Here is a 24,247-nt window from a genome sequence, read left to right as displayed (position 1 = left end):
ATGTTTTTGCACTCCAAGTCCTTACTCCAAGGCACAGGGCACCTGTGGCCCTCCAGCTGAGTGGGGCGAAAGCTTCCATCATCCCCAACCTCTCGCCACCCTGATATGAGCTCACTATAATGGAGAGGGACTAAAGAATGCACAGATTCCCTAGTTGTTTACAAACCCCAAACACAGCAGTCATTGCTATGCCAAATACACACATCACATCACCCCTTTTCCACCAAGTATTTGCCAAGGTGGATTCTTACGTCTTACACATTCCAGGTTGGGCTGGAATGGTCCAATTCCAAGGTTCTTGTTAGGATGGGTCCCCGAGCCAGAAGTACAGCTCTCTCTGCCTGGGCCCTGCGTAACCCCCAGTCAGACTCCCACCCCTTATCCACATTCCCCCATGCCTGACTGGCACTCTGAAAACTGCATGGCCCTTGAGGTTCACAACTTCCGGAGCAAACGCAGCCTTGAGATGCAGTAGTTTTGTAGCTTTATTCCACTGTTCATTAAGAGCCAAACGCATCAACACTACTGTTCATCAAGAGTAACAAAATAAACACACATGCCACCCCAAAACTTTTCCAAATACAGTAAGAGGAACAATTTTTGATCTGGTGTTTGGGAGTGCCAGGGGAGGGAGAAACAGAAAAAGCTACGAACTGAAACAGTGGAGTGGTAGGTGTAATGGGCAGGATAAAGTCCTATTTTGGAAAGGGTCCCTTCCTGTTTTGGGGTAAATCAAGATGCTTTTTAGAATATCAGTGCGAATCCAGGAGCCTTGTTTCTGCCACTTCTTCAGAAGAAGCTAGGAAAATAATTTCCATCCCCTTCTTGAAGGCTAGGGAACCAAGGGAAGGCCCCATCTGACCTCCAAAATGCCTTCACCTTGCAGAAACACCCCGAAGCTACATCCTAGCAAGAATCCTTCAAGGGGGTGGCAAGAGACCCTGGCAGTATTCTCCTTTGCAGTGACAAGCGATCCCCTAACCCATCTTGCACTGCAACCCAGGTGTGGGGAAAAAAGGAACTGGGACACAGCTCCTTATTGGCTGGTGCTGGTTTCCTCGTCTTTGCACTGCCTCTCTCGAGAGACAACACAGGTACTCCTGGCTGGCACACTATTTACAACAGTGGAGACACACTCTTGCCCCGTCTCACTACCAATACAATTCAGGAGAACAAGGAGAGAGAGGAGGCTTTTCTAAGAGAGCATGAAGTGAAAACTGAGTAAGAGGAACAAGCGCCTCACTTGATTGATACCTGAATGCCAACCCCACAAGGAACCTCTTGGCTGATTATTCAGGAATCTTCTGCTGAAGTTTTAGCAATGTCCTGCTCTTTCTTGGGTAGAAGTCCGACGGTCTCAGGGTGGACAAAGCGATAGAAATGCGAATTTTAATAACAGAATGTTTTTGAATAAAACGATCCCAATTTCTTTAAAAGTGGGAGAAGAGAGGGGTGCGGTAGGAAAGAACCGATTGGAAAAACTTATCACAGTAAGCAGACCATCACATCGTGGGGTGGGGTGGCGGGGAGAAGCGCATTGCCGAGTCAATAATATGGACGCCTGGGATTGTTCTGCAAGAAAACAAGAAGAGAAAAATCAGCTAATTGTCAAACAATGCAACACAGCCATTCTCCACCCTGGCTCTGAAAAGACAGAAATTCAGATGAGTTGGCATATGAAGGAGATTTCTGTCTCCCCCCACCCCCCAGCCGCCCCCCAATGTGGGAGCTGATTTACATTTATCTTTCTCACCCAGGAGTCCCCTTTAATAGAGCTCCACGTGAAAAATGCCTCTCGGAGTTTTATGCTCGGGAAGAATTTTGTTGCACATATAAGAATTTGTGTCAGGGGGCTACTGCCTGTTAAATAAAATGGTGTCCCATTGGGTATTCCTATTTTATTGCGGTGGCTAGGAAACAGAGCTAAATTTGTCGCTGCCTGTTAAATTCGCAACTCCTCATCTTAGAGCAGAGCAGCACTGTGGGTTCTGGAAAGCACCCAGCTTGGAACTTGAGGAAGATGCCGATTCCGACCGGCCCCTCAAGAACCAGATTCCACATGCACCCTGTGCGGCGACATGGGTCACCTCCTGAACCCCCACGGTTGGCTCAAGCTAGAAAAATCAATGTGCATTCTTGCACTGGGGGAGAAGGCAACCTATTCCCCCCTGACCACAAAACAGGAGGCCCCAATGGCATTGCCTGTGCCCCGCAGGGTGCCATTTCTTGAAATTAAGGCCTCTACTTAAGTACCAATTTATTTCACCTGTTAGATGTCTATGTTGCCTAGGTGCCAAAGTTTTCCCTGGGGATCACAAAAACCACAATCCTAAGAGGTTAAAAACTATAATGTACCACCTATTAAAGTTTAATTCAAACTGGAGTGGAAGCTACTGGCCAAGTAATGATCTTATAAGCACTAATACATTTATGAACAAAGCTAAAGGCCTGAAAGGATTTAAAAGTCTGGAGGAGGGCCTTCGCTGTGGTGGCCCCCAGACTCCGGAATGCACTCCCCAGAGAGGTCCACCTGGCGCCGATGTTATGCTCCTTCCGGCGCCAGGTAAAGACCTTTTTATTCAACCATTATTTTAACGATTAAGGGTTTTAGATGTTTTAAGATTTTTTTGTTGTTTTCTTTTTCACAGTCGCACTTCCTATTTTATTTCCCCTTTATCTTTTAGTTTATGATGTTCAATTTTAGATGTTTTAATAATTGTGGTTTTATTATTGTTTTATCGGGATTTTATATTATATAAGCTGTCCTGAGTGCTTGTGCGGAAGGATGGGATACAAATGCTTTTAAATTAAAGAAAGAAAGAAAGAAAGAAAGAAAGAAAGAAAGAAAGAAAGAAAGAAGGCAGGCAAGCAAGCAAGCAAGCAAGCAAGCAAGCCTAGACAAATAGGAAGGTATTCACCTGATCCTGAAATTACTACAGTGCCAACGAGCAGGCAAGCCTCTCCAAGAAGGGCATTCTATAACCAGGGTGCCACCACTAAGAAGTCTCTGTGTAACTATTTGCCATCAGCCCCAGCCAGCGTAACCAGAGGCCTAAACCTCTGCGGGGTCAAAAGTGGCCCTGATGAAGGGCTGTTTCAAATCAGCAAAACGGCAAAAGCATGAGTTTACACGAACAGAAAATCACGTGCATGGTCACATGGGCCATCCAGTGATTTGGAGATACCCAACCACCCAGTCCATCTGTCTCTTTTAAAGCAAGTCTGTTTCAGAAGGGCAGCTCCTCCCTCTTTCAGAAATTCGTGCAGTGCGTGTGTTTGCTTTAGGCAGCCAAAGCAATGACTATCTACCCAGGCGGGAGTTATCTTTGGAACTGGGAGAACAGAGACTTGAGTTTTGTGGCAGGGAGGGAAATAAGGGGAAGAAAGCACCTATTCAGTGGCCACAGAAAGGAGCGCACCTGAAGTACATGGCGCAGGTGAGAAGGGGGAAACAGAGTGAAGTGGACAGAATGGCGTACCCTGGGGAAGGCAGGGGCCGGCCAGCAAGAACTGGACCTCTGCATGCTGCAACATTTTGCTACAGGGGATACTGCTTTTTAATACCGTTTTCACAGTGGCCCGATAAATGTTCTTTCAGAAGCGCTTCTAGATTGCATGAGAAAGCGCAGGCACAAACTTAATTTCCAGATGGGGGAAAACAGATCATGTGGGATGGGGGTGAGCACCCTCTCACCAATGGGTTCGGCCGGAATCTGTAGGCCAGCATCATCCGTTTGCGGAACGCCTCGTACTCATCGTCCTCCTTGGTCAGCTCGGCGGGACGGTCGATCCCAAATCCAGCGCCATCCACGGCTGTGACTCCCCTGTTTCGGAAAGGGCAGTATTTACCTCCTCTATGTGCGTATTAGGAAGGATCTTGGAAGCACCCTTACAACGGCGGGTCAGGCAAGTTGTCCTTTTAGCACAGTGATTTCTACTTGAATGGGAAGTGGCGTTGGCCGAGGACTCGCTCCCTGCAATCTTGGGCAGAGAAGGGTCTTCCGTATGACCTGACCCCTAGGCCTAGTTAAACCAGAGATGCTGGGTATTACTCTCAGGCCCTTTGTATGCAAAGCAGGTGGCCGGCCATTGAACTGTGGCACCTCGGCTAAAAATGAAGCAAGATTCTGGTCCTCATGATTCTGAATCAATGGGCTAGATCAAATTGGAGGGCATGCCTTCAAAAGTCAGACCCTTGGCTCGTCACCTGGGCTATCAGACCTTTGTTGGTCTCTCTGAGCCCTGGCAGGAGACCCCGAGGGCTGAATTTTGGGCCTTCTGGGAACCAAGAAGCAGGCCACGGATGGCACTGAGGAAGGCACACAACTGCTCCTGTGGACTCTCCCAGCAGCAGTGGGCAGCACCTGGGGGGCGGGGGCGCTGCCCAAAACAACACTAGCTTCAGCTCCAACCTGCCGACACCTGGCCCCCAGCAGATTACCAGAGGGGAATACAGCACCCCACCCCCACAAGGAGGAAGGGGAATCCCTGCCCAGGGAATTCACATGTTCATACATGTATAAACACACACATGAAAGGACAAGTACAAGACAGGAGCACAGGAGGCAAGAGAGGAGGAGAGAGAAGGAAGGCAGAACAGGGGACTATAATGTGGAGGAGAAAGAGCAGTACAATCTGACAGACCAGCAGGAAGGAGAGAACATGTTTGACTGAGTGATCTGAAAGAGGCACGTACTGCAAAGCGTATTTAAAACTCTTAAAAGCGATGGCTTAGCGCATGCACATGAGGGAGAAAAAGAGACATGTGGTGCCAGGCAGGGGCTTGGGGTGCAGGACCCGCCCCGGCTGCACAAGGGAAGTGAGGAGCACGGGGCCCCTCCTGCGCGCACGGACGAGTGAAAGCCACATCGAGACGGCCCAGAGCGGCACTTACTTGTTGACGGGGGCCTTGATGCCTTGGCCTTCCATCCCCAGGCCGTCCCCCTCCTTCCAGCCCATTTTCATCAGCATTTGGTAACCGATGTTCTCCACGGTCAGCTTGAACTCTTTGTATTCCGAGTAGTCGGGCTCACGGCCTTCCTGCGGGGCAAAGCAGGAAAAGGAAGGTGAAAGGAAGAGAAGAGAGTTAAGACAACTCATGTGCGCTAAGAGAGGTGAGCAACGTGGGTGTCAAATGTGGTGGGTATCAAAGCAGCCCGAAAAGCGACGCCAACACCCGGAATCCCTTCCTCCCCAGTTCATTAGTAATAAACTAATAAACCAGTTTATTAGTAATAGTAACAGAAGCACTGTTGCTATTGAGATTAAAAATATGCTACAGTGTAATACTCACTACGATTCAGCATGCATAGTATGAGACACTGCCTTTAATATGAATATTCCCTGTCTGCACACAGGCAACTGGAAGTGAACTGCACTCTGCACGTACTCAGGGGGCATCTGCCTTCAGAAATCCCAGGAATGAGGGCCAATCTGGGAAAAGTCGGCACGAAGACCACTGGGCTGTTTCAGGTGCTAGAGACCAAGGTAAGCTTCTCAAAGCTGGAACTGCCCCCCGATTCTTTTGTTAGAATGAAGCCGCCATTCAAGCTTACAAAGCCACCAGTGCGCTTACCCAATCCAAGCCAAGCCAAGCCACTGCCACCCCTGGGCATGAGGCCGGGGGTGGGGGGGCTTACCTTCAGCGCTTTGAAAGTCTCCATGAACTTTTCCAACTCGTCCGGTGGCAGGAAGTCTCCGATGAAATGCTTCCCCCGCCCCATCTGAGTCAGCTGCTCGGCCCACTCTGAACCAGGAAAACAGAAGCAGCCATCAGGGTGAAAACCCACACAGAAAAAGATCATGTCTTTACGGTCAGCATAAATTCAGTTTATGGGCTGCCATGTAGCCGAAACTCTCCGGCTAGTTTACATAATGAGCACACACACGTTAAAGCCAGGGATGAAGCCCGTAACAAAGAGAAATATTACAGAGGCTCCATCGTAACCACAGAGGAAATTTAGAGAGAGAAGCAAATAAACTGCGGGAAAGGACCATTTAGAAGTGCCGCATTAAGAGTACCATTAAAAACAAAACGTTGGGTCATGGGAAGGACAGGCAAAGCTCGCTTATGTGGAGACAGACCAAAAATACACCGAGTGTGCTTTGCACGTCAGGCCCTTTGCACCCCAGCAGCAGCGATGAACTGCAATTCACAGTCCATTTATTTCTACCCAGCCAGCGGGGGGGGGGGGGGGAGGGGGGGCTATTCCACGAAGGCTGCCAACCCAGCCTCCCCCACCAAACCAGTGTGGTGAGAGCCAGTGTGGTGTAGTGGTTAAGAGCATGGGACTGGGACTCAGAGGATCTGGGTTCGAGTCCCCGCTCGGCCATGGAGCCAACTGGGTGGCTTTGGGCCAGGCACAGTCTCTCAGCCCAACCTACCTCACAGGGTTGTTGTTGTGGGGATAAGATGGAGGAGGAGAGATAATGTAAGCTGCCTTGAGCCCTTTGTAGGAAAAAGGCAGGATATAAATCGAAAATAATAATAATAATAATAATAATAATAATAATAATAATAATAATAATAAAAACCCCATGTCCTCTGCACAGCCTGCCTGACCCCAGGTCCTGCTGGGAGGGGGAGGATGGGACTTGAAGTTCAAACCGCTGCAGGGCACCAGGGCAGTGAAGGCCCTTCTTTAAAACTGCTGCTCCGTCTGGGGATGCTCCCACGCGGGTGCAAGTGGTGCCAACCCAGCCCACCCAGAGTCCAAGCGCACCTCGCGTCTTGTCCATCTCCATGCGCCTCAGCTGGTGCTCCCAGGTGCCCAGCTCGCTGTCCACCTCCTCGTCGCTGTCGTAGCCCGACTGGTGCTCCTTCACGGTCCGCTCCCACATGATCTGCATCTCCTGCATGGCCTGCTTGTGCTTCATGATCATGTCGTACATCTGCTGCATCTGGGCGGGAGGTGCGGCATCCAGGTGAGGGGCCCAGGCAGGACGCCGACCCCCCAGGCCTCGCGCCGCGTGGCTGCCCCCCGCCCCCGTGCTGGCCGCCAGAGGAAAATCCCCAGGGCGAAGCCTCTGGTCCCCCCAGCCCGCCATTTCAGCCTGAAGTCTGAAAAGGCGGTCTGGCTCGGGACGTTTAGCTGTGCTGGGAGGAAAGGTGCTACTTTGCTCTAGCAAAGAGCGAAGCGGAGGAGGGGATGGAAAGCGCAGGCTCCGACTGGAGGATCCACGATGGAGGCCCACTCGGACGGCTTTAATGGGCGGCTGGACAAATGCGAAGGGGTGTGACCCACAGCGGCAGGTCTGGAGGTGCATGCCAGCATCGGAGGCCGCATGGGCCAGAGGTGTTTTCATGCTCGCCTCCTGCTGGTGGGGGGGGGGGCTGAACCTGGCTCCGGCCCTGCACCCAGGTTCTTCCTGGCTCCTCATACGGGGAGCTGCTCTTGCCAATGCGAAGGACAGAGCCGGAGGCCCCTGATGTGTGACCCTCTCCTCCTAGATACACACGCCACCGCTGCCCAGCTCACCTCCTGCTGCTCCTTCAGCTGCTTCCTCTGGGCATCCGAGAGCTCCGTCACACCAACCAGCCCGACGGGCTTCCCTTTCTCGTACCCGAGTCCCTTGAGGTCCTGGACTGGAGAGAGGCCAAGCATCGGAGGGGTTAACCCTGCCTGCCTGGAGTACCCTGTCACCCCCCACAAGCCCTCCCCTTTGCTCAGAAGTGGGGCACACCTGGGCTCCTCTTCGCCTGCAGCCAGCCAAGACTAGCGAGCTTTGCCCCTGCGGGCTCAGAAAACAGATACAAAACCCCCTGCTGGCCATGATGAACATCCATGGATTTGGGCTGTCACCTTTCACAAATACCTCCCAGAAAAACCTCCATGTTTCATAGAATCCAAGAACTGCAGAGTTGGAAGGGGCCAGAAGACCATCAGGTCGGCCCCCCAGCAGTGGCAGGACACCGAGTCACACCATCCCACTCGGGTGGCTGTCCAAATGTGTTCTGAATGTCTCCCGTGAGGGAAAGCCCACAGCTTCCCCAGGTTCCACTCTTGCACTGTTCTGACAGTGAGGAAAATCTTCCTGGCACCTCGTCTACATTTCAACAACACGCCCGACTCGGTCAGTGCCCAAGTCACAACTTCTGGGTGGAGCAGCTGTACAAACATCTTGCCCACAACATCCAATCAGCCTCCCCTGGGAGGGAGGAGACAAGTTCTTATCTCTCCTCCCCTTCCCCAAACCCGTTTTGCCAGAGTTGAGTCAGTTCTGCAATCAGCCCGATAAAGATATGACATTATTCTGGATCCGAGGGAAAACCATTATTTTTCCTCCTCGTTGCTCCCCCATCAGGCCACACATAAAGCTGCCTGCAGAGATGCATAGGGAGGAGAGGATGCAAATCCCTCCAAGATGGGAGCAGGGGGTGACCTGAACTGCTGAGGAGCTGTGACTGCAGCAGCAGTGGGGGCGCGAGAAAAGCTTCCTGTGGGCAGGGGTGGGGAGGGGAAGCAGAAAATTCTGCCACAGACACCAGTGTGACCAAGCCCTTGGGATGGCTCCATGTTTGGGGGGACTTCGTGGCTTGAGAGAGGATCGGTGCCCGCAGGCACGCTCTCACACCCACACGCAAGCACTAACCGGACAGCGGGGTGGGCGAGGGGTCCTCCGTCTGCTGAGCGAGCTCCGGCAGAGGCAAGTCCACCTTCTCCTCCTCCGGGCCCCACCGGCTTTTCCGCTTCTTCTTCGCGGCAGAAACAGCCACTTGCTTGGCTGGGGGCAGGGGCGGCGGAGGGGATGAGACTGTCACCACCGCGGAGGAGGAAGAAGGGGCCCCTTCGGGAGGGGCTTTGCGCTTGGGGGCGGCTTCCGGGATGGGCGGCATGCCCTCCGCATCATCGTTGGCTTTCCGGAACTCCTCCAGCTTCTGCCGGTAATACTTGTAGGCAGCGCTGTTGGGCTCATACAGAAACCTGTGTGCGCATGCAGGCAGAGGGTCAGATGCACGAGTGCAAGAGGGTGCTGCCGACAAGCCGGACCTGCTGCCTCTGAACCAAGCCTAAACTGGACCCATCAAATGCCCAGAGCTGGTGTCCACCCCAGCAACAGAGATGTATTACACAGTGGTACCTTGGCCCACAAACTTAATCCATTCCAGAACTCTGGTCATGACCCAAATTGGTCACAAGCCAGGTCAAACTTCTCCATAAGGGTCAATGTAAATAAGATTAATCCGGTCTGTAACTATTTTTTTACTATCACAAAATTTTGAAGCAAAGTGACAAAGAACAAAGATCGCGGCCATCTCCCCGCCCCCAAGTACGACAGCGATCATGCCCGTCTTCCCTGCATGAGCACGGCCGCAATCGTGGTCATCTCCCCCACCCCTGCCCAAGCACGATTGTGACCATCTCCCCCCCCCCCGCCCCCACAGCCTAATCGCGGTCACACTCGTGCAGGGAAGACGGGCACAATCATGACCGTCACCTGATGCGGAGTTCGCAACCTGAGGATTTTTTTTTCCAGAAATTTCTGTTTGTGACCCGTTTTGGTCATGAACTGCGGTGTTCGTGAGCCGAGGTACCACTGGATGAGTATATCAGATGGCCACCTGACCACCCCACCTGGGGTCATCCCTGGGGCAACTGGGACATGCGTCTTGGCAGCTGCCACGCTCCTTGCCTTCTCTTCTGCCTTACTTAAGATTTTAAAAAGTCCTTTCCCCTTTGTTTACAATTTGGAGAAGTTATTTGAAATTTGGGAAGCCGGCCTCAGCACTACTTCCTGCACCCAGCATCACCCTTATTTGGGTTGAAAGAGAGAAGCTTTGCTTCAGGGGGAAGTGACCTCTGCCTCGGACAGGCCAGCTCTCTTCATTTCAGCGGTATCCTTCTGAGGTGTGAGCAACACTCAATGAAGGGGCAAGCCTGAGCGGCCCGTGCCGGCCATTTTGTGAGAATGCCCACAACCGCCTCCCGAATGTGCCTCCTGACACAAGCAGGCTGTGGCGCCCTGCACCCCTGCTGGCCTGTGGTACCTGAAGGACTGGTTCTCCCGGTGATTCTTCAGGGCCACCATTTCCACCACGGGGCCCCCGTCCGCCACGAACCTGGCCAGCTTCTCAGCACAGTCCTTGGTCTCTTCGTCCTCTGGGGGTGAAACTTTAAGCAGGCTGTCAGTACGGTGCCCCCAACTTACACACCCAACAGCCACAAGCATAATCTGTCTTTAAAGACCCCAAAGGGGTGGAACAAGGGGGAAGAGGAGCGCCCAACGTTATCCTTTCTTGCCCTTTGCGGGGTTGTCAACAAACATAAAAGCAAAATCAGTCGTCATCAGTGTTACGTCGCTGCGGAAAGGAGCCAGAGGGTGGTAGTTGAGGGGTCGGGAGGAATTGCGGGAAGTGGCTTTAAAGAAAGCAAAGCTGCCCAAATCTCTAAAAACTCTCCCGAGGCTGTCAGGCCTGGACATTCTCTTTCCGCCTCAGGCCAGACAGAAAGGGGAATAAAGGCTTGACTTCTCCCTTGAAATGGCACCAATGTTCTCCTTCCCTCCCCCGGCCCCCCCCACACTTCCTTTTTCATTCTTAAATCATCTGAGATTCACATGCAATCTTTAAATAACCGGCAGTGTGGGACTGGACCAAGGTTGTCCATCGCATACCTGCTCCAGGTACAGTTCCCACCCTCTCACCCCCAACCCCGTACCTATGCCAACCGTGAGGAAGAGGAGGGGGAGAGGGGGCAGATGCCCCACTGGCTTTCTAACCTAGGGCAGCTTTCCTCAACTTGCCATTCTCTCGGTATGTTGGACTAGATTAATCATAGAATCGTACGCTTGGAAGGAGCTCAGGTCACTGGGTCAAACTCCCAGCTCAATGCAAGATGTCTCCCACCCAGTTGCTAACCAGGCCTGGCCCTGCTTGACTTCCAAGCTTACTTATTCATTTATTTGGGTATTTTTGTCCTGTCCTAGGATGTTGTGCATCTCTGGATGGCTTATAAATCAACAATAAATACATATGTATTTTATTTATTTGGGAATCTTGTATGCTGCCCCATTCGCGTAAGCCTCGGGGCGGCTTCCAGCAAATAAATAACAAAACAAATATATAAAAAATATATAAAACTGGAAACATCCAGGCAGTAAGTTAAAATCAATCAATAAATTAACAATTAATTAAAATAATGTTTAAATATAAAGGTCTTGGCCTGGTGCCAAAAAACAAACAATGACATACATATAAACCCTAACAATCCATAATAATCCACAGCTGAGCAGAAAACGTAGTTAAAATATTTAAAGATTGAAATTATGGGAAAATAAAAAGGTCTTATCCTGGTGCCAAAAAGCATACAGCGTCGGTGCCAGTAGGACCTCTCTGGGGAGCGCATTCCATAGCCAGGGTGCCACTGCAGAGAAGGTCCTGTTCCAAGTATATTCTCTCCTATATTAGGCAGGAGCAGGCACTGCAGGCTATATGGAGGAACACGCTTGGATGAAACGGATTATCTGGACCCATTTCAGTCTGACTTCAGACCCAGGTACGGTACTGAATCTGCCTTGGGCGCCCTGTATGGTGACCTGTGCAGGGAGAAAGACAGGGGGAGTGCGTCCCTGTTGGTCCTAATGGATAGGCTGGCTGGGTTGGGAGTAGGAGGCTCTGCGTGGCGGTGGTCCCACTCCTACCTGGCCAGCCGATTCCAGAAGGTGGTGCTGGGGGACCATGGCTCTGCGCCATGGCAGCTATGCCATGGAGTACCGCAGGGGTCCATCTTGTCCCCCATGCTCTCCAACATCTACATGAAACCACTGGGAGAGGTCATCCGGAGGTGCGGGCTGCGGAGCCATCAGTACGCTGTCGATACCCAGCTGTACCTCTTGTTCGCATCTGCTCCAGGTGAGGCGGTGGCTGTACTGAGCCGAGCTAATGGGCTGGATGAGGGCCAATAAACTGAGGCTCAATCCAGGTAAGACGGAGGTCCTGTTGGTGGGCAGTGCGGGTCTCCAGGTAGGTGATTTTGGCCCTGCCCTGGATGGGGTAGCGCTCCCTCTAAAGGACGGGGTCCGCAGCTTGGGAGTACTCCTTGACCCAGAGCTGTCACTGGAAACACAGAAGGTGGAGGTGGTGAGGAGCACTTTCCTCCAGCTTTGGCTGGTCCATCAGCTAACGTCCTTAGGTGGACAAAGACTGCCTAGCAACGGTGATTCATGCTCTGGTAACCTCCAGGTTGGATTATCGTAATGCGCTCTACATGGGGCTGCCCTTGAAAACGGTTCAGATGCTTCAGCTGGTACAGAATAGCATGGCCAAGATGCTGACGGGGACCAGTCATTATTCTTCTATAACGCCGGTCCTCTACCAGCTACATCGGCTCCCAGTTGAATTCCAGGCCCAGTTCAAGGTGCTGGTTTTGACCTGTAAAGCCCTGAACAGCTTGGGACCGGGATACCTGAAGGAACGTCTCCTTCCATATATGCCCTCATGCCCCTTAAGATCAGTGAGGGAGGCCCTACTCTGAGAACCCTCCCTGAAGGAGGTAAAAGGGGTACCTACTCGGGGTTGGGCCTTCTCTGCGGTGGCACCCAGATTATGCAATGCGCTCCCCGGAGAGGTTCGCCTGGCACCAAGCTTATACTCTTTTCAGCGCCAGGTCAAAGCCTTTTTATTGAACCAGTATTTTAAAAACTAGTACTAACGTAACAGTCACGTTTTATTGCTTTTACCACTTGGATTGTTTTAATGTGTGTGATTTTATTGATTATCTTAATGTAGTGATTGTGAGCTGTCCAGAGATGCCTTGCATGGGGGACAGCATGCGAAAGTTTTAAATAAACAAACAAATGCCTATGAACCCAGGCAGCACGGCCATGGATCATACTGGCGATGGAGAACACCAAGCCCATCGCTTCGACCAGTGGAAGGGAGCGGCTTCCTGCAGGATGGGAGCTATTTGTGGTGCTGAACTGCATCCAGTCCAAGCAGGTGAAGCTCCCGAAAAGTTCCGACCTCAGCCCCCTGTGCTGCAAATTGGGGCAAGCCGCTAAGAACACCCCCACAACTACGACAGCAAAGACGCAGTACTAGGATAGCAGCCTAAGTCAAAAAGTTTACATGAATTTCATTGGATGAGCTTTGATCCTCTGGGCACAGTTAAGCACGAAAGGAAGCTGGTACGGGAACAACCATGAGGGTTGCCTCTCCTAGGCTGGCAAACTGACCTCGAAGAGGAAGGAAAGGGAGGAGACTGGGATGGCCAGATGTGCTTTCTTCTGTGCTTCCTCCAGTCCCCTTCCTTCCCACTCCAGAGCACCCTTGCTAGAAGGCTGAAAAGTTCTGGTTGAAATAGCATAGGATGGAGCTGGCAAGAAGGTGAAGCTCACCTCCTCTGCTCCTCCCGGGCTATCAGCTTCAGCCAAGGAACACTAGAGGCCGCCAAGTCTGGGGGCTTCCAAACAGCGAGGGTGCAGTGAGAAGGCGTGCGCGCCCAAAAGCCGTTTAATACACCCATCTGATTAATCAAAACACACCTGTACATGCGACTTGAACAGAGCAGCCTGCGGCCTTACCTTTCTGAGAAGAGGTGGCCTCCTCTGGGTCTTGGCCCTTCTTCCACATCTCTGCCAATTTCTTTCTGTAGTACAGAAACTCCGGGCTGTTCTTATCATGCAGAAACCTGCAGGTGGGCAAGGAGGCGGCACAGTGCACATGAGGCAGAACCACAGGCGAGGCCTCCAGGGTTCAGTGGCCCCGCTGTCTTCTCCCAGTTCCACCCTGTTCTCCCAAACACTGACGGCTGGTTCAGTCACCAGCTTTCCCGGTCTGTTTTCCCCTTGCTGTAGTATCTGAGAGGGTATGACAGAATCCCCCAGAGAGTCTTCAGAGAGATAGGAGTTAGAGTCCCTTCCAGAGCTAGAAGGGTTAATCATGGCACCACTTCATCAGTGATAACTCAGACAGCTGTGGAGGAAGTTAGCCTTGATATGAAAGATAAACCGCCAATGAACTGGCGCCCAGCCAACCGAGCAGGATGGACTTGAACGCTAAGCAACAAACTAGATGAGCTATTAATGCCAGTGAGAACTAGAACAAAGATGACCTGGCCTTGGAGAGAGACAGCGACATCTCGGATCCTGACTCTTCTCTTATGAGCTCTCTGGCGTCGGCAGAGAAATGAAAAAAAAAAGTCTTCTAAAGCGCTTCTCCAAAGACTGGATCGCTAAAATACGCTGGCGTTTTGGCCCAGTCTCCTTTGCACCCTGAGGGAACACGTCCTCCCCCACCAAGAGGTTCCCCAAGACAGAATCCGTCTCAGGGCGGAAAAAGGCCCAGCTCCTGTGCGGTATGGGAATGGGCTCTGCCCTGGGGGGGGAATGATGGAGGACGAAGCCTCAGCGGCTTCGGACTTCCTGGGGCTGAACGCTGCCTACACCATTCCCATGCAGGGACGTACGCAAAAGCCGGGTTATCCTTGCAGTCCTCTAGTGCGACCTTCTCCAGATCCGGGCCTCCTTCGGCCACGACCCGGGCCAGCTTCTCCACGACGCGGCGGGTCCTGATGTCCTCTGGGGGACAAACTTTAAGCAGGCTGTCAGTACAGGGGCTCTACTCACACCCCCTACAGGCACATTAGAGCTAAGAACCACCGCACTGGGCACGCGCCGGTGGGGAGAAGTGGGGTGGGGTTGGGGGGAATGAGGAGAGAGAGGGTGAAATGATGGAGCCACAGCAGAGAGACACAAGCACGACCCTTTCTGACTGGGGCGGAGGAACGCTAGAGGGGCTGCCCTGTGGAGAACTACCAGGCCCCATCGCTAAAGCAGCTTCCATGTAGCCTGAAGGGCCTGATCACGCCGCATCTTGGAAGCTAAGCAGGGTCAGGCCTGGTTGGAATCTGGATGGGGGACTTCAATGTTGTGAACCACCCAGAGAGCTTCGGCTATGGGTGGTATAGAAATGTAAGTAATAATAATAATAATAAAGGTCTTGTGAACTGAACTTGGCTGGCAGCATCTCGGAAAGCCAACACCAGTCCCAAGAAGACAACTCTACGGTTGGCGGAGGAGTGGAAGGCATTTCCCTCTATTCCCAACATCTCACAGGCTGGCATCTCCACAGGCGAGACAGTGTGGCCAAGTAGCCAATGCTGGCCAAGGGTTCGCATCTCATTGTTTTTGGCTTATTGTTCCATTCGTCAGTTGCTTTTAGGTCCAGCTTGGGACACCCCAAGCAGACTTGCAATTAAAGCATAAAACCATTTAAAAAGAAAGCTGTATGTGTATTTCTTTCTTTTATCCATGCTGCCCTGGAAGTTGACAGAAAAGCAGCATATAAACATTGCAAATAGAAAAACACTACAGCTGTGCTTGGGTGCTATGCTGAACCATGGTTTAACAGGTGTTCACAGAACTGGTCTCTGCCCAGGTGAGCCCTGCCCTCATTCTGGGTGGCCAGGGAAGCTGCAATCTTTAGTTTTGAGTTAATAGCAGCTTCCCATGTTATCTAAAACTGTGGTTAAACTCAGTGAAGATCATTCTCAAGAAGCCAGTTTCAGGAATCATGGCTTAAAGTCGGTTTGTTTTAAACTAACCATAGGTAAATGTTAACCTTTTTGTTGTGCTTTATTGACAGAGTGCTCAAAGCTACTATCTTGCTAAACCACAGCAAAATGTGACATCACAGCACCCTACTTGATTTTTTCACTGTGTGTATCCCTGGGTACTCCAAGACCCTCAAAAGGACCGCCCCCTTAAGGGGAGGCAACTGACAGGCATCTGAAGACAGCTGATCAGAACGAACACTTCCAAAGACTGAGTCAGGGTCAAGCTAAGATGCAGAACTGCCTTGTGTCTTCATGGCACAACCCAAAAGTTGCACTAGGCACAATCAAGGGGAAAAGGGCAATCTAGAAGCACAGTTGCAGCTGTTAAGCTATCATACTAATTCTGGGCTGAAGCCTGGTCTGTCATTAAACTTGAACCCAACCGTAGTTCGTTTCTGCCCCACCTCTCCTGACTGGCACTGCACCCACAATAGATGTTTAAGCATTTAAATGACACTCCCCCAATTGGTGCCCCCCCAAGATGTGTAAACTACATCGCTCATTTTTCCCGGCTAGCGTGGACAGCCCCAGGTTGGGAAAAGCTGGCTGAAACATGAAGTTATAACTCCCCAAATATTTACGAAAAAAAGATGGGAAACTGTTTTGGGCAGGGGACTAAGCTACCACGGACATGCCAGCAGCACCACAACGAAAGGAAACCCTGCACTACCAGGAGAACTTACTTTTTATCTCCAGCCACTGCTCATAGTCTTCCTCCTCATCTTCATCGGGAGACTGGAAAACACTGAGCCGATTGGTGACGGGTGTCTGCTTGGAATGGGCGTAGTTTTTGACTTGGCTCAGCATGCTGGTAACACTGAGGCTGGGGCGTTTCCCAGCCAGGGGGGGCTTCTTTGTGGCATTGACAGTGGGCGGGGTAGCTGTAGGCGTCTCAGCAGAACTGCAGGAGGCCCCTGGAGAGGAGAAGACATTCCGACACTTACTAGTACCTGTCATTTTTGCCTCTAAAGTGCTAAAGGCAAAAGAAGAAGAACCTCCTAAAACTAAGAAAAATGTGGGGCCATCACTGAGAAGACACTGCGACATGAGTTTCAGAGACAAGCCTTTTAATTCAGGAGTCTTTTTAATGCTTTTAGATTTCATTCTCTCTCTTCTTTTTTTTTAAGCATAAGGTCTCCTAGGGGCACCTACTAGGGCTAGAAAATGAGGTATCTTTTTTAAAGCCACCAACAAGAATTAGAAGAAGAGCAAAAGGCTGCTAATGACAAATACTTACCACCTCCCATCTTCTCCTTCTGCAGCTTGAGGAACTGCTGAAGAAAACTCCCATCATTGGCAAATTTGTTCGAAACTGAGCTTTCACCGTCACAACTCTCATCGCTGGAAGGTAGGAGAGAGAGAAGGACATTCAGAATTACAGTTAATACATTGCTGGGCCTTTTTTCTGGATAAACCTGGAAATTTGATGAGGGGGCAGAATATTTCACCACCCCTGCTCCTGCTAATGAAAGATTGCCAGTTCTGGATCCACTATCCCACTGCTTACACCAATTAGGACATCCTGCCAGGGCAACCTGCTCTGTCTGGCAGCTTTTCTCCTGGGGTTCAGGCAGAGATATGTCTCTTTCAGCTGGAGATGACGAGGACCTTCCACATGCAAACTGGGGAACTACCATACTGTCACAATTTTAGATCGGGACAGGATCCATATGGGTTGGACCACAACTCCCATCCTCCAGCACATGAGCTGAAGTCCAACCCATCTGCAGGGTCCCAAGTTGAGGAAAGGAGAGGCCGACTTTTAAAAGGTGCCAAACAATGGGTCTCTTGCCCCCACCAACCCCTTTGCCACCAAGAAAGCCACTCACTCGCTTGCCTGGGAGGCTGGCTGGCTGGCCGAGTGCTTCTGCTTGGCCTGCCGCTCCATCTTGGCCTCGATCTCACGCTTCTTCTGGGCGATGAGCTTCTCCTGGTGGAGAATGTTCACGTTGGTTTTCACTGATTTGGACGTGGTGACGCCAAACCACCGACTGGCCTTTCCTGATCAGAGAGAAGACAGCAAAGGCACCAGCAAGTCAGTTCCTACTTAACTATAACGCTTCAAAAGTGCAGTGCAGGGTGGAGGAAGAAAGGGATAGGACGACTGAGCCACCCCCAGTGTGAAAATAAAGATGCCCTCTGCGTAGAGAACAGCCTTAGTGTTCAGGGTTATGAGTGCCGTAATCTTGTGTGCATTTTCCTGGAAGGAGGCCTATCTGACCCAGTACTGCAATCAATTAGCTAGCCAATTCTACGTAAAGACTGTGTTATCTACTGCAGACTGTTATTTCATCTGACTGGCATACTGCCATTAATATAACCTTGTTTGCCAGTCATTTTATTTAGCTGACTTATTGAACACCTCCCCTTCATGGATCGTTGCCCTGTCGTGGTGAAGGGGCTTGCGTAGCGCAATGAAGCTGTGAGGTGTGCCGTGCGGGGCCACCCAAGTTGGACAGGCCATAGCAGAGAGCTCTGACAAAAGGTGACCCACTGGAGAAGGAAATGGCAACCCACGCCAGTCCCCTTGCCGTGAAAACCCCACGGACAGAAGCATAGAGATAAAAGATCTGATGCCGGGAGATGAGCCCCTCAAGTCAGAAGGTGTCCAATGTGTTACTGGGGAAGAGCAGAGGGCTAGTACCGGTAGCGCCAGGAAGAATGAAGAGACTGGGTCAAAGCCGAAAGGACACTCAGTTGCGCATATATCTGGTGGTGAAAGGAGAGGCTGATGTTGCAAAGATCTATACTCCATAGGAACCTGGAATGTAAGATCCATGAATCAAGGCAAGCTGGACGTGGTCAAACAAGAGATGACAAGACTGAACATCGACATCTTGGGAATCAGCGAACTAAAATGGACAGGAATGGGTGAATTTAATTCAGATGACCATCAGGTATACTGCTACAGGCAAGAATCCCTCAGAAGAAATGGAACAGCCTTCATAGTCAATTAAAGAGTAGGAAACATTCAACATCACAGTAGTCCAAGTCTACGCCCCAACCATTTGTCCTTATCATCATGGGGGAGTGGAATGCTAAAGGAGGAAGCCAAAAGATAACCAGAACAACAGACATGTTTGGCCTTGGAGCACAAAATTAATCAATGCAAAGGCTGGCAGAATTTTGTCAAGAGAACACGCTGGTCATAGCAAACGCTCTTTTCCAACTACTCAAGAGACAACTCTACACATGGACATCACCAGACGGTCAACAAAGAAATCATACTGACTATGTGCTCTGCAGCCAAAGATGGAGAAGCTCTATACAGTCAGTAAAAACAAGACCAGGATCATGGTCAGGCATGACTTTGCGACCAACACAAAAGACTGAACACCTAATAAAAATAAACTTCTCTAGGTGATATTGCTTACTGATTACTGCAAGACACCCTGGGAGAATGCTTTATTCTGAAAGGTGCTAATCCACTAAGGGTGTAATCCAATTACTTGTGCCCTCACAGGATGGATGCTTCCCAACCGGGAGGATTCTGTGTTCCAGGCTGAAGCCTGTTTGCTGTGGGGATAAATGGGGAAGAGGGGAATACGAAGCCATGTTGTATTCCTTGAGGGAAGAAGAGAGGCCAGACCTAAATTAAACCAATTATATATACTATTTCTAGGAGGAGCCAATTTGTGCATCTGCATACAAGTGTGAGGGAACGCAAGTGACAGAGCCCTGCTGCATGCTAGTCCTGTTTATCGGCAGTATCTGGTTCCCTACTGCAATGCTGGATCGATCCTCCTGCAATGCTCGCCTTAGTTGATTACTGACTGCAAAACAGAGCTAGCCAGCCTTCCTTTCAAAATAAAATTTTACTAATTTAGCAAAAATTGCTAAAAGGCAGTGAAAATCATCCCCAGGCAGTAGCCATGTGAGTCTATCACAGCAAAAAAAGAAAGAAAGGAAGCAATGAACAAGTTTATTCTGGCAGAAGCTTTTACGCCAATCAGCTTCACTGAATGCATGGAGTGTTGTTTCAGGTTATATGAAGTATACAGTGGCGGGAAAGGGAGAAATTGTGAACAGGGAGCCTGGAAAGTAAATAAATGCAGATAGTACTGAGAAGGACAATCACAGGGCTCATTTGTAGTGCCAATGCTGTGAACACAAAAACGTTTGCACCAGATAAGCCAATTAATACATGCAGAGATGATTTTAAAAGTGCTCCTATAAAACCTCTAGCAGTAGAAGTCATCAACAGGTTGAATTCTACCTCAAGAGCCTCTTGCTGAAACAGTAAGAAAGGGGGAAATGTATGCAAAGATGTAAAAAATATGGATTTTGTATTTTAAATGATCTTAAGGTCAGCTTTAAGTGCAAAACCCTCTCAAAAGCAGCATTTAAAAAATCCAGCATCAGTTTAAACTTCTTAATTTGTACACAGAGAACAAAACAACTGGATACCAGCTTCTCTGCAAGACTGCCTTCTCCCCTGTAGACCAATTTAATCCTTCTCATTATTCGGGTAGGCCCTCCTGGTTGTGTCGCATTTTTCTAAGCTCCACAATGCAGTCATTAAGGGAAGGGTATTTAATATTGTGATGTCCAGTTGATTCATACTACTCTACTACTCAAACTACTAGAGAGCCAATGTGGCCTAGTAGATAAAGCACTGGACTGGGATTCAGGTGATCCAGCCTCTCATCCTAGCTCATCCATGAAGCTCAATGGGCAACTCTGGGCTAGACCCTGACCCTCAGCCTCACCTACATCACAGGGTTGCTGCTTGGATCAAATGAAGAAGTGGTGACTAAGGAAGTCACCTTGAGAGTGTACCTGAAGAACTATCGACAGAGGTTTGCAACACTGTAAAAGAGGCAGCAACTAAAACCATTCCAAAGAAAAAGACATGCAAGGAAGCAAAATAGCTGTCTGAGGAAGCTTTACAAATAGCTGAGGAAAGAAGGGAAGCAAAAGGCAAGGGGGAAAGAGAAAGATACACCCAATTGAATGCAGAATTCCAGAGAATAGCTAGAAGAGATAAGAAGGCCTTCTTAAATGAACAGTGCCAAGAAATAGAAGAAAACAATAGAAAAGGGAGGACCAGAGATCTCTTCAAGAAAATTGGAGATATGAAGGGAAGGTTTCATGCAAGGATGGTCATGATAAAGGATCAAAATGGCAGGGACCTAACAGAGGCAAAAGAGATTAAGAAGAGGTGGCAAGATTACACAGAAGAGCTATACAAGAAAGAGCTTAATGTCCCTGATAATCAGGATGGGGTGGTCACTGACCTTGAGCCAGACATCCTGGAAGGTGAAGTCAAATGGGCCTTAGGAAGTCCGAGCAACAACAAAGCTAGTGGAGGCGACAGTATTCCAGCTGAGCTATTCAAAATCCTAAAAGACGATGCAGTAAAAGTGCTACACTCAATATTCCAGCAAATTTGGAGAACTCAACAGTGGCCACAGGATTGGAAAAGGTCAGTTTACATTCCGATCCCAAAGAAGGGCAACGCCAAAGAATGCTCAAACTACCGCACCATTGCACTCATTCCACATGCTAGCAAAGTGATGCTCAGAATCCTACAAGCTAGGCTCCAGCAGTATGTGGACCAAGAACTACCAGAAGTACAGGCAGGATTTCAAAGAGGCAGAGGAACTAGAGGTCAAATTGCCAACATACGCTGGATCATGGAGAAAGCTAGGGAATTCCAGAAAAACATCTATTTCTGCTTCATTGGCTATGCTAAAGCCTTTGATTGTGTGGATCACAACCAAATGTGGCAAGTTCTTAAATAGATGGGAGTCCCAGACCATCTTATTCGTCTCTTGAGGTAGGTAGTGACAGATTTCATTTGGAGGTAGTGACAGATTTTATTTTCCTGAGCTTCAGGATCACCGCAGACAGTGACTGCAGCCAAGAAATTAAAAGACGCTTGCTCCTGGGGAGGAAAGCTATGGCAAACCTAGACAGCATACTAAAAAGCAGAGACATCACCCTGCCAACAAAAGTGCGTATACTCAAGGCTACGGTTTTCCCAGTTGCAATGTATGGCTGTGAAAGTTGGACCATAAGGAAGGCTGAGCGCCGAAGGATTGAGGCCTTTGAATTGTGGTGCTGGAAGAGATTCCTGCGAGTCCCCTGGACCGCAAGGCGATCAAACCGGTCAGTCCTAGAGGAGATCAACCCTGACTGCTCTTTAGAAGGCCAGATGCTGAAGATGAACCTCAAATACTTTGGCCACTCAATGAGAAGGAAGGACTCCCTGGAGAAGAGCCTGATGCTGGGAACGATGGAAGGGAAAAGAAGGAGGGGACGGCAGAGGCTGAGGTGGCTGGATGGGGTCACTGAAGCAGTCGGTGTGAGCTTAGGCGGACTCCAGGGGATGGTGGAGGGCCTGGAGGAGTGTTGTCCATGGGGTCGCAATGGGTCGGGCACGACTTCGCGACTAACAACATCCACACAAAAAAACGACAAAGAAAAAAAGAAAAGCCGCAAAGGCTCGTCGGCTGCGCTTTTATTCCGGCGAATCACAAAAATGCAATGCAGCAATAACAACACAACATTTTTATGGAGAAGAGTCGCTAACGTCCAGCCTAGAAAGGAGCGTGAGCGCTTTTCTTGAAAAAGGGGGCGGGCAAGCCCCCGGAAGAAGGAGAGGACTTCACCTGACCGGATCTGGGAACGGCCGGAGGGGAACGACTCACCTGGGGCATCCCTACCGCTCTCCATGGCTGAAAGGCGGTCCCCACCTCTCCTTTATCCCACAATGCACCGCGCGCACGCCTGTCTCGCTGCATTGACGTAAAGGCTGGGGAAAAGGAGGCGGGGCGGTGCATTGTGGGGGTGGGCAGAGACCAGCCCTGGCGCAGGAGCTGCTGGGAATTGTAGTCCACGGCGTAGAAATATGCCTTATGGCGTTGGGATAGGGATCAAAAGAGGGCATTCTACTTCATTCCAAATTCGACGACTCGTGAGTTATTCTGTTTTTTGCGCTGTGGTTGCAGCGACGGTTTGTGGAGAACGAGGCAGCTCGCCGAGAAAGAAGAGAGAGACTCCCATTCCCGTCGAGCGCGGCGCGGAAAGGGAATCTCCAGCAGCCTTTCTCGCGAGACTGGATAAGATCACGCCGCGAGATTTCGACCCGCCCGCTTCGATCTGGTTATACGGAAAAGTACAAGCGGACCACGAAATACATTTCCCAGGAGGCAAAGGGGCGGAGGCGGTAAAAGCGTGATTATATTATTAAAAGAAAAAATGAGAAATGCTGCTCGTTAGATTTTGCAATGTGTACCTCACTCGAAAAGAAAACGGCATTACCATTGTAACCACTGATTCATGATGAGTAATGATTAGAAGCAATAATTGGTAATAGAAGCCTATTATGGTACAATTTAATAAACATTCTGCTTTGTTTACAAGTTGGAATCTCTGCGCACGCAGGTGTTACCCCAGCCTTATTCACTTAAAAATAATGTTTCGCTTCCACTTTTCAACCCTACGCTCATAATTATAATAATGCCCTTATTGGTATCGCCGGAAGTGGAGTTTATCGCAATTAACTCTTTTGAATAAAGGGATGCGTTTCTCATAGTCGTCAGATATACGCCTTGGAGTAGCATCCCGTAAAGGAAGAGCAAATTTGTTTCTTTGAAGACTAACATATTTTGGCAGTACATAAATTGGTTGGAGTATTGCCACGCGGAGGCTCCCAGCGATTACCGATCAGAAGCAATTCCCCCTCCGGCGAGCGGACATGGAGGAGCTGCGGCGAGAGGCCGAGATGGCAGAGATGCGGCGTCTGATGGCGGCCGAGGAGCACCGGGCCCACCTTACTGGCCGGGTTCACAATTTCGTGGAAGTCTGCTGGGAAAAATGTGTCAACAAACCAGGCTCTAAGCTGGACTCCACGACGGAAACCTGTCTGACCAATTGTGTCAATCGCTACATAGACACAAGACTGATGATCACCAAGCGCCTTGCAGAGATAGCTCGGAAAAGCAAGCGCCCATGAGGTCTACTTCAGCCATGGACTTGGCAGTAACCCATATTCTTTGGATTTGTTTCTAGACAGAAGTCCTACCTCAGTGTAGAAATGTCTAGGCAAGTCTAACTGCTCCTTCCTGTGTGGTATTGAACAGGACCATGTAAAACTATCTCTTGCCTACATGCAACCTAATAAAAAGTTGCTAAACAAATTGACTCTGTATTAGACATTCTGGCTGTTTTGCATTCTTCCTGTTAGTAAATCATTTGCTTTTTAAATTCTAAGTAAAAACTATTTGTTTTCAGGAAAAAAGTGGGAGGGTTACAGCTGATCTGCCCCTAAAATCCAGTTTAAAAGGCGGTATGACTGCATTATTAAAATCACATTTGAAACACCTTCAGGTGCATTCCTAGGTACACTTAGATAGTATGCCTAAGAGTGCTTTAATAAGACAAGACTCTGTGTTGTTTTTGCAATAATAGACTCTCTTACTGCAACTCTATGGAAAATTCAATATGAATTTTACCTGAGAACTAATTTAATAGGATATCTGTTTAATAAGGTTGTGTTTAATTGACTTTTTAATTGACTTCTAACTGCTCATGCTTGGAATCATGTTTATATATGGCTATAAAATCCATGACCAGGCAATAACCTTTATCAAACCAATCAAACATACTTTAAAATTGTTTTCAGACCGTTTTTTGCCCTGCAAGCGCATCCAGATTCAGAGCTATGCCCCACTGAGTGTAGTGATACT

At 49.7% G+C, this 24,247-nt stretch overlaps 2 protein-coding genes across 2 annotated transcripts; one reads left to right on the top strand and one right to left on the bottom strand.

Moving 5' to 3' along the window:
* Positions 1-467: 467 nt before the first annotated feature.
* On the bottom strand, positions 468-22,283 carry SUGP1 (SURP and G-patch domain containing 1). Its single transcript, XM_044455941.1, has 14 exons — positions 22,208-22,283; positions 17,384-17,555; positions 16,792-16,895; positions 16,238-16,468; positions 14,406-14,529; positions 13,522-13,628; positions 9,989-10,112; positions 8,593-8,924; positions 7,479-7,585; positions 6,723-6,900; positions 5,640-5,746; positions 4,895-5,040; positions 3,695-3,824; positions 468-1,572 (listed from the first exon to the last, which is right to left on the bottom strand). The coding sequence occupies exons 1-14, from the start codon at positions 22,230-22,232 to the stop codon at positions 1,546-1,548; spliced, it is 1,914 nt and encodes a 637-aa protein (XP_044311876.1). The 5' UTR covers positions 22,233-22,283; the 3' UTR covers positions 468-1,545.
* A 353-nt stretch (positions 22,284-22,636) lies between these two features.
* LOC123036611 (mitochondrial import inner membrane translocase subunit Tim8 B-like) lies at positions 22,637-23,669 on the top strand. The gene has a single exon (XM_044455965.1). The coding sequence runs from the start codon at positions 23,257-23,259 to the stop codon at positions 23,512-23,514; it is 258 nt and encodes an 85-aa protein (XP_044311900.1). The 5' UTR covers positions 22,637-23,256; the 3' UTR covers positions 23,515-23,669.
* Positions 23,670-24,247: the final 578 nt, after the last annotated feature.

This window comes from Varanus komodoensis, unplaced genomic scaffold (genome assembly GCF_004798865.1).
Source record: "Varanus komodoensis strain SLA01 unplaced genomic scaffold, ASM479886v1 scaffold80, whole genome shotgun sequence".
Taxonomy (NCBI): domain Eukaryota; kingdom Metazoa; phylum Chordata; class Lepidosauria; order Squamata; family Varanidae; genus Varanus; species Varanus komodoensis.
Note: the sequence above shows the minus strand (reverse complement) of the source record. Positions and strands in the feature narration are given on the sequence as shown.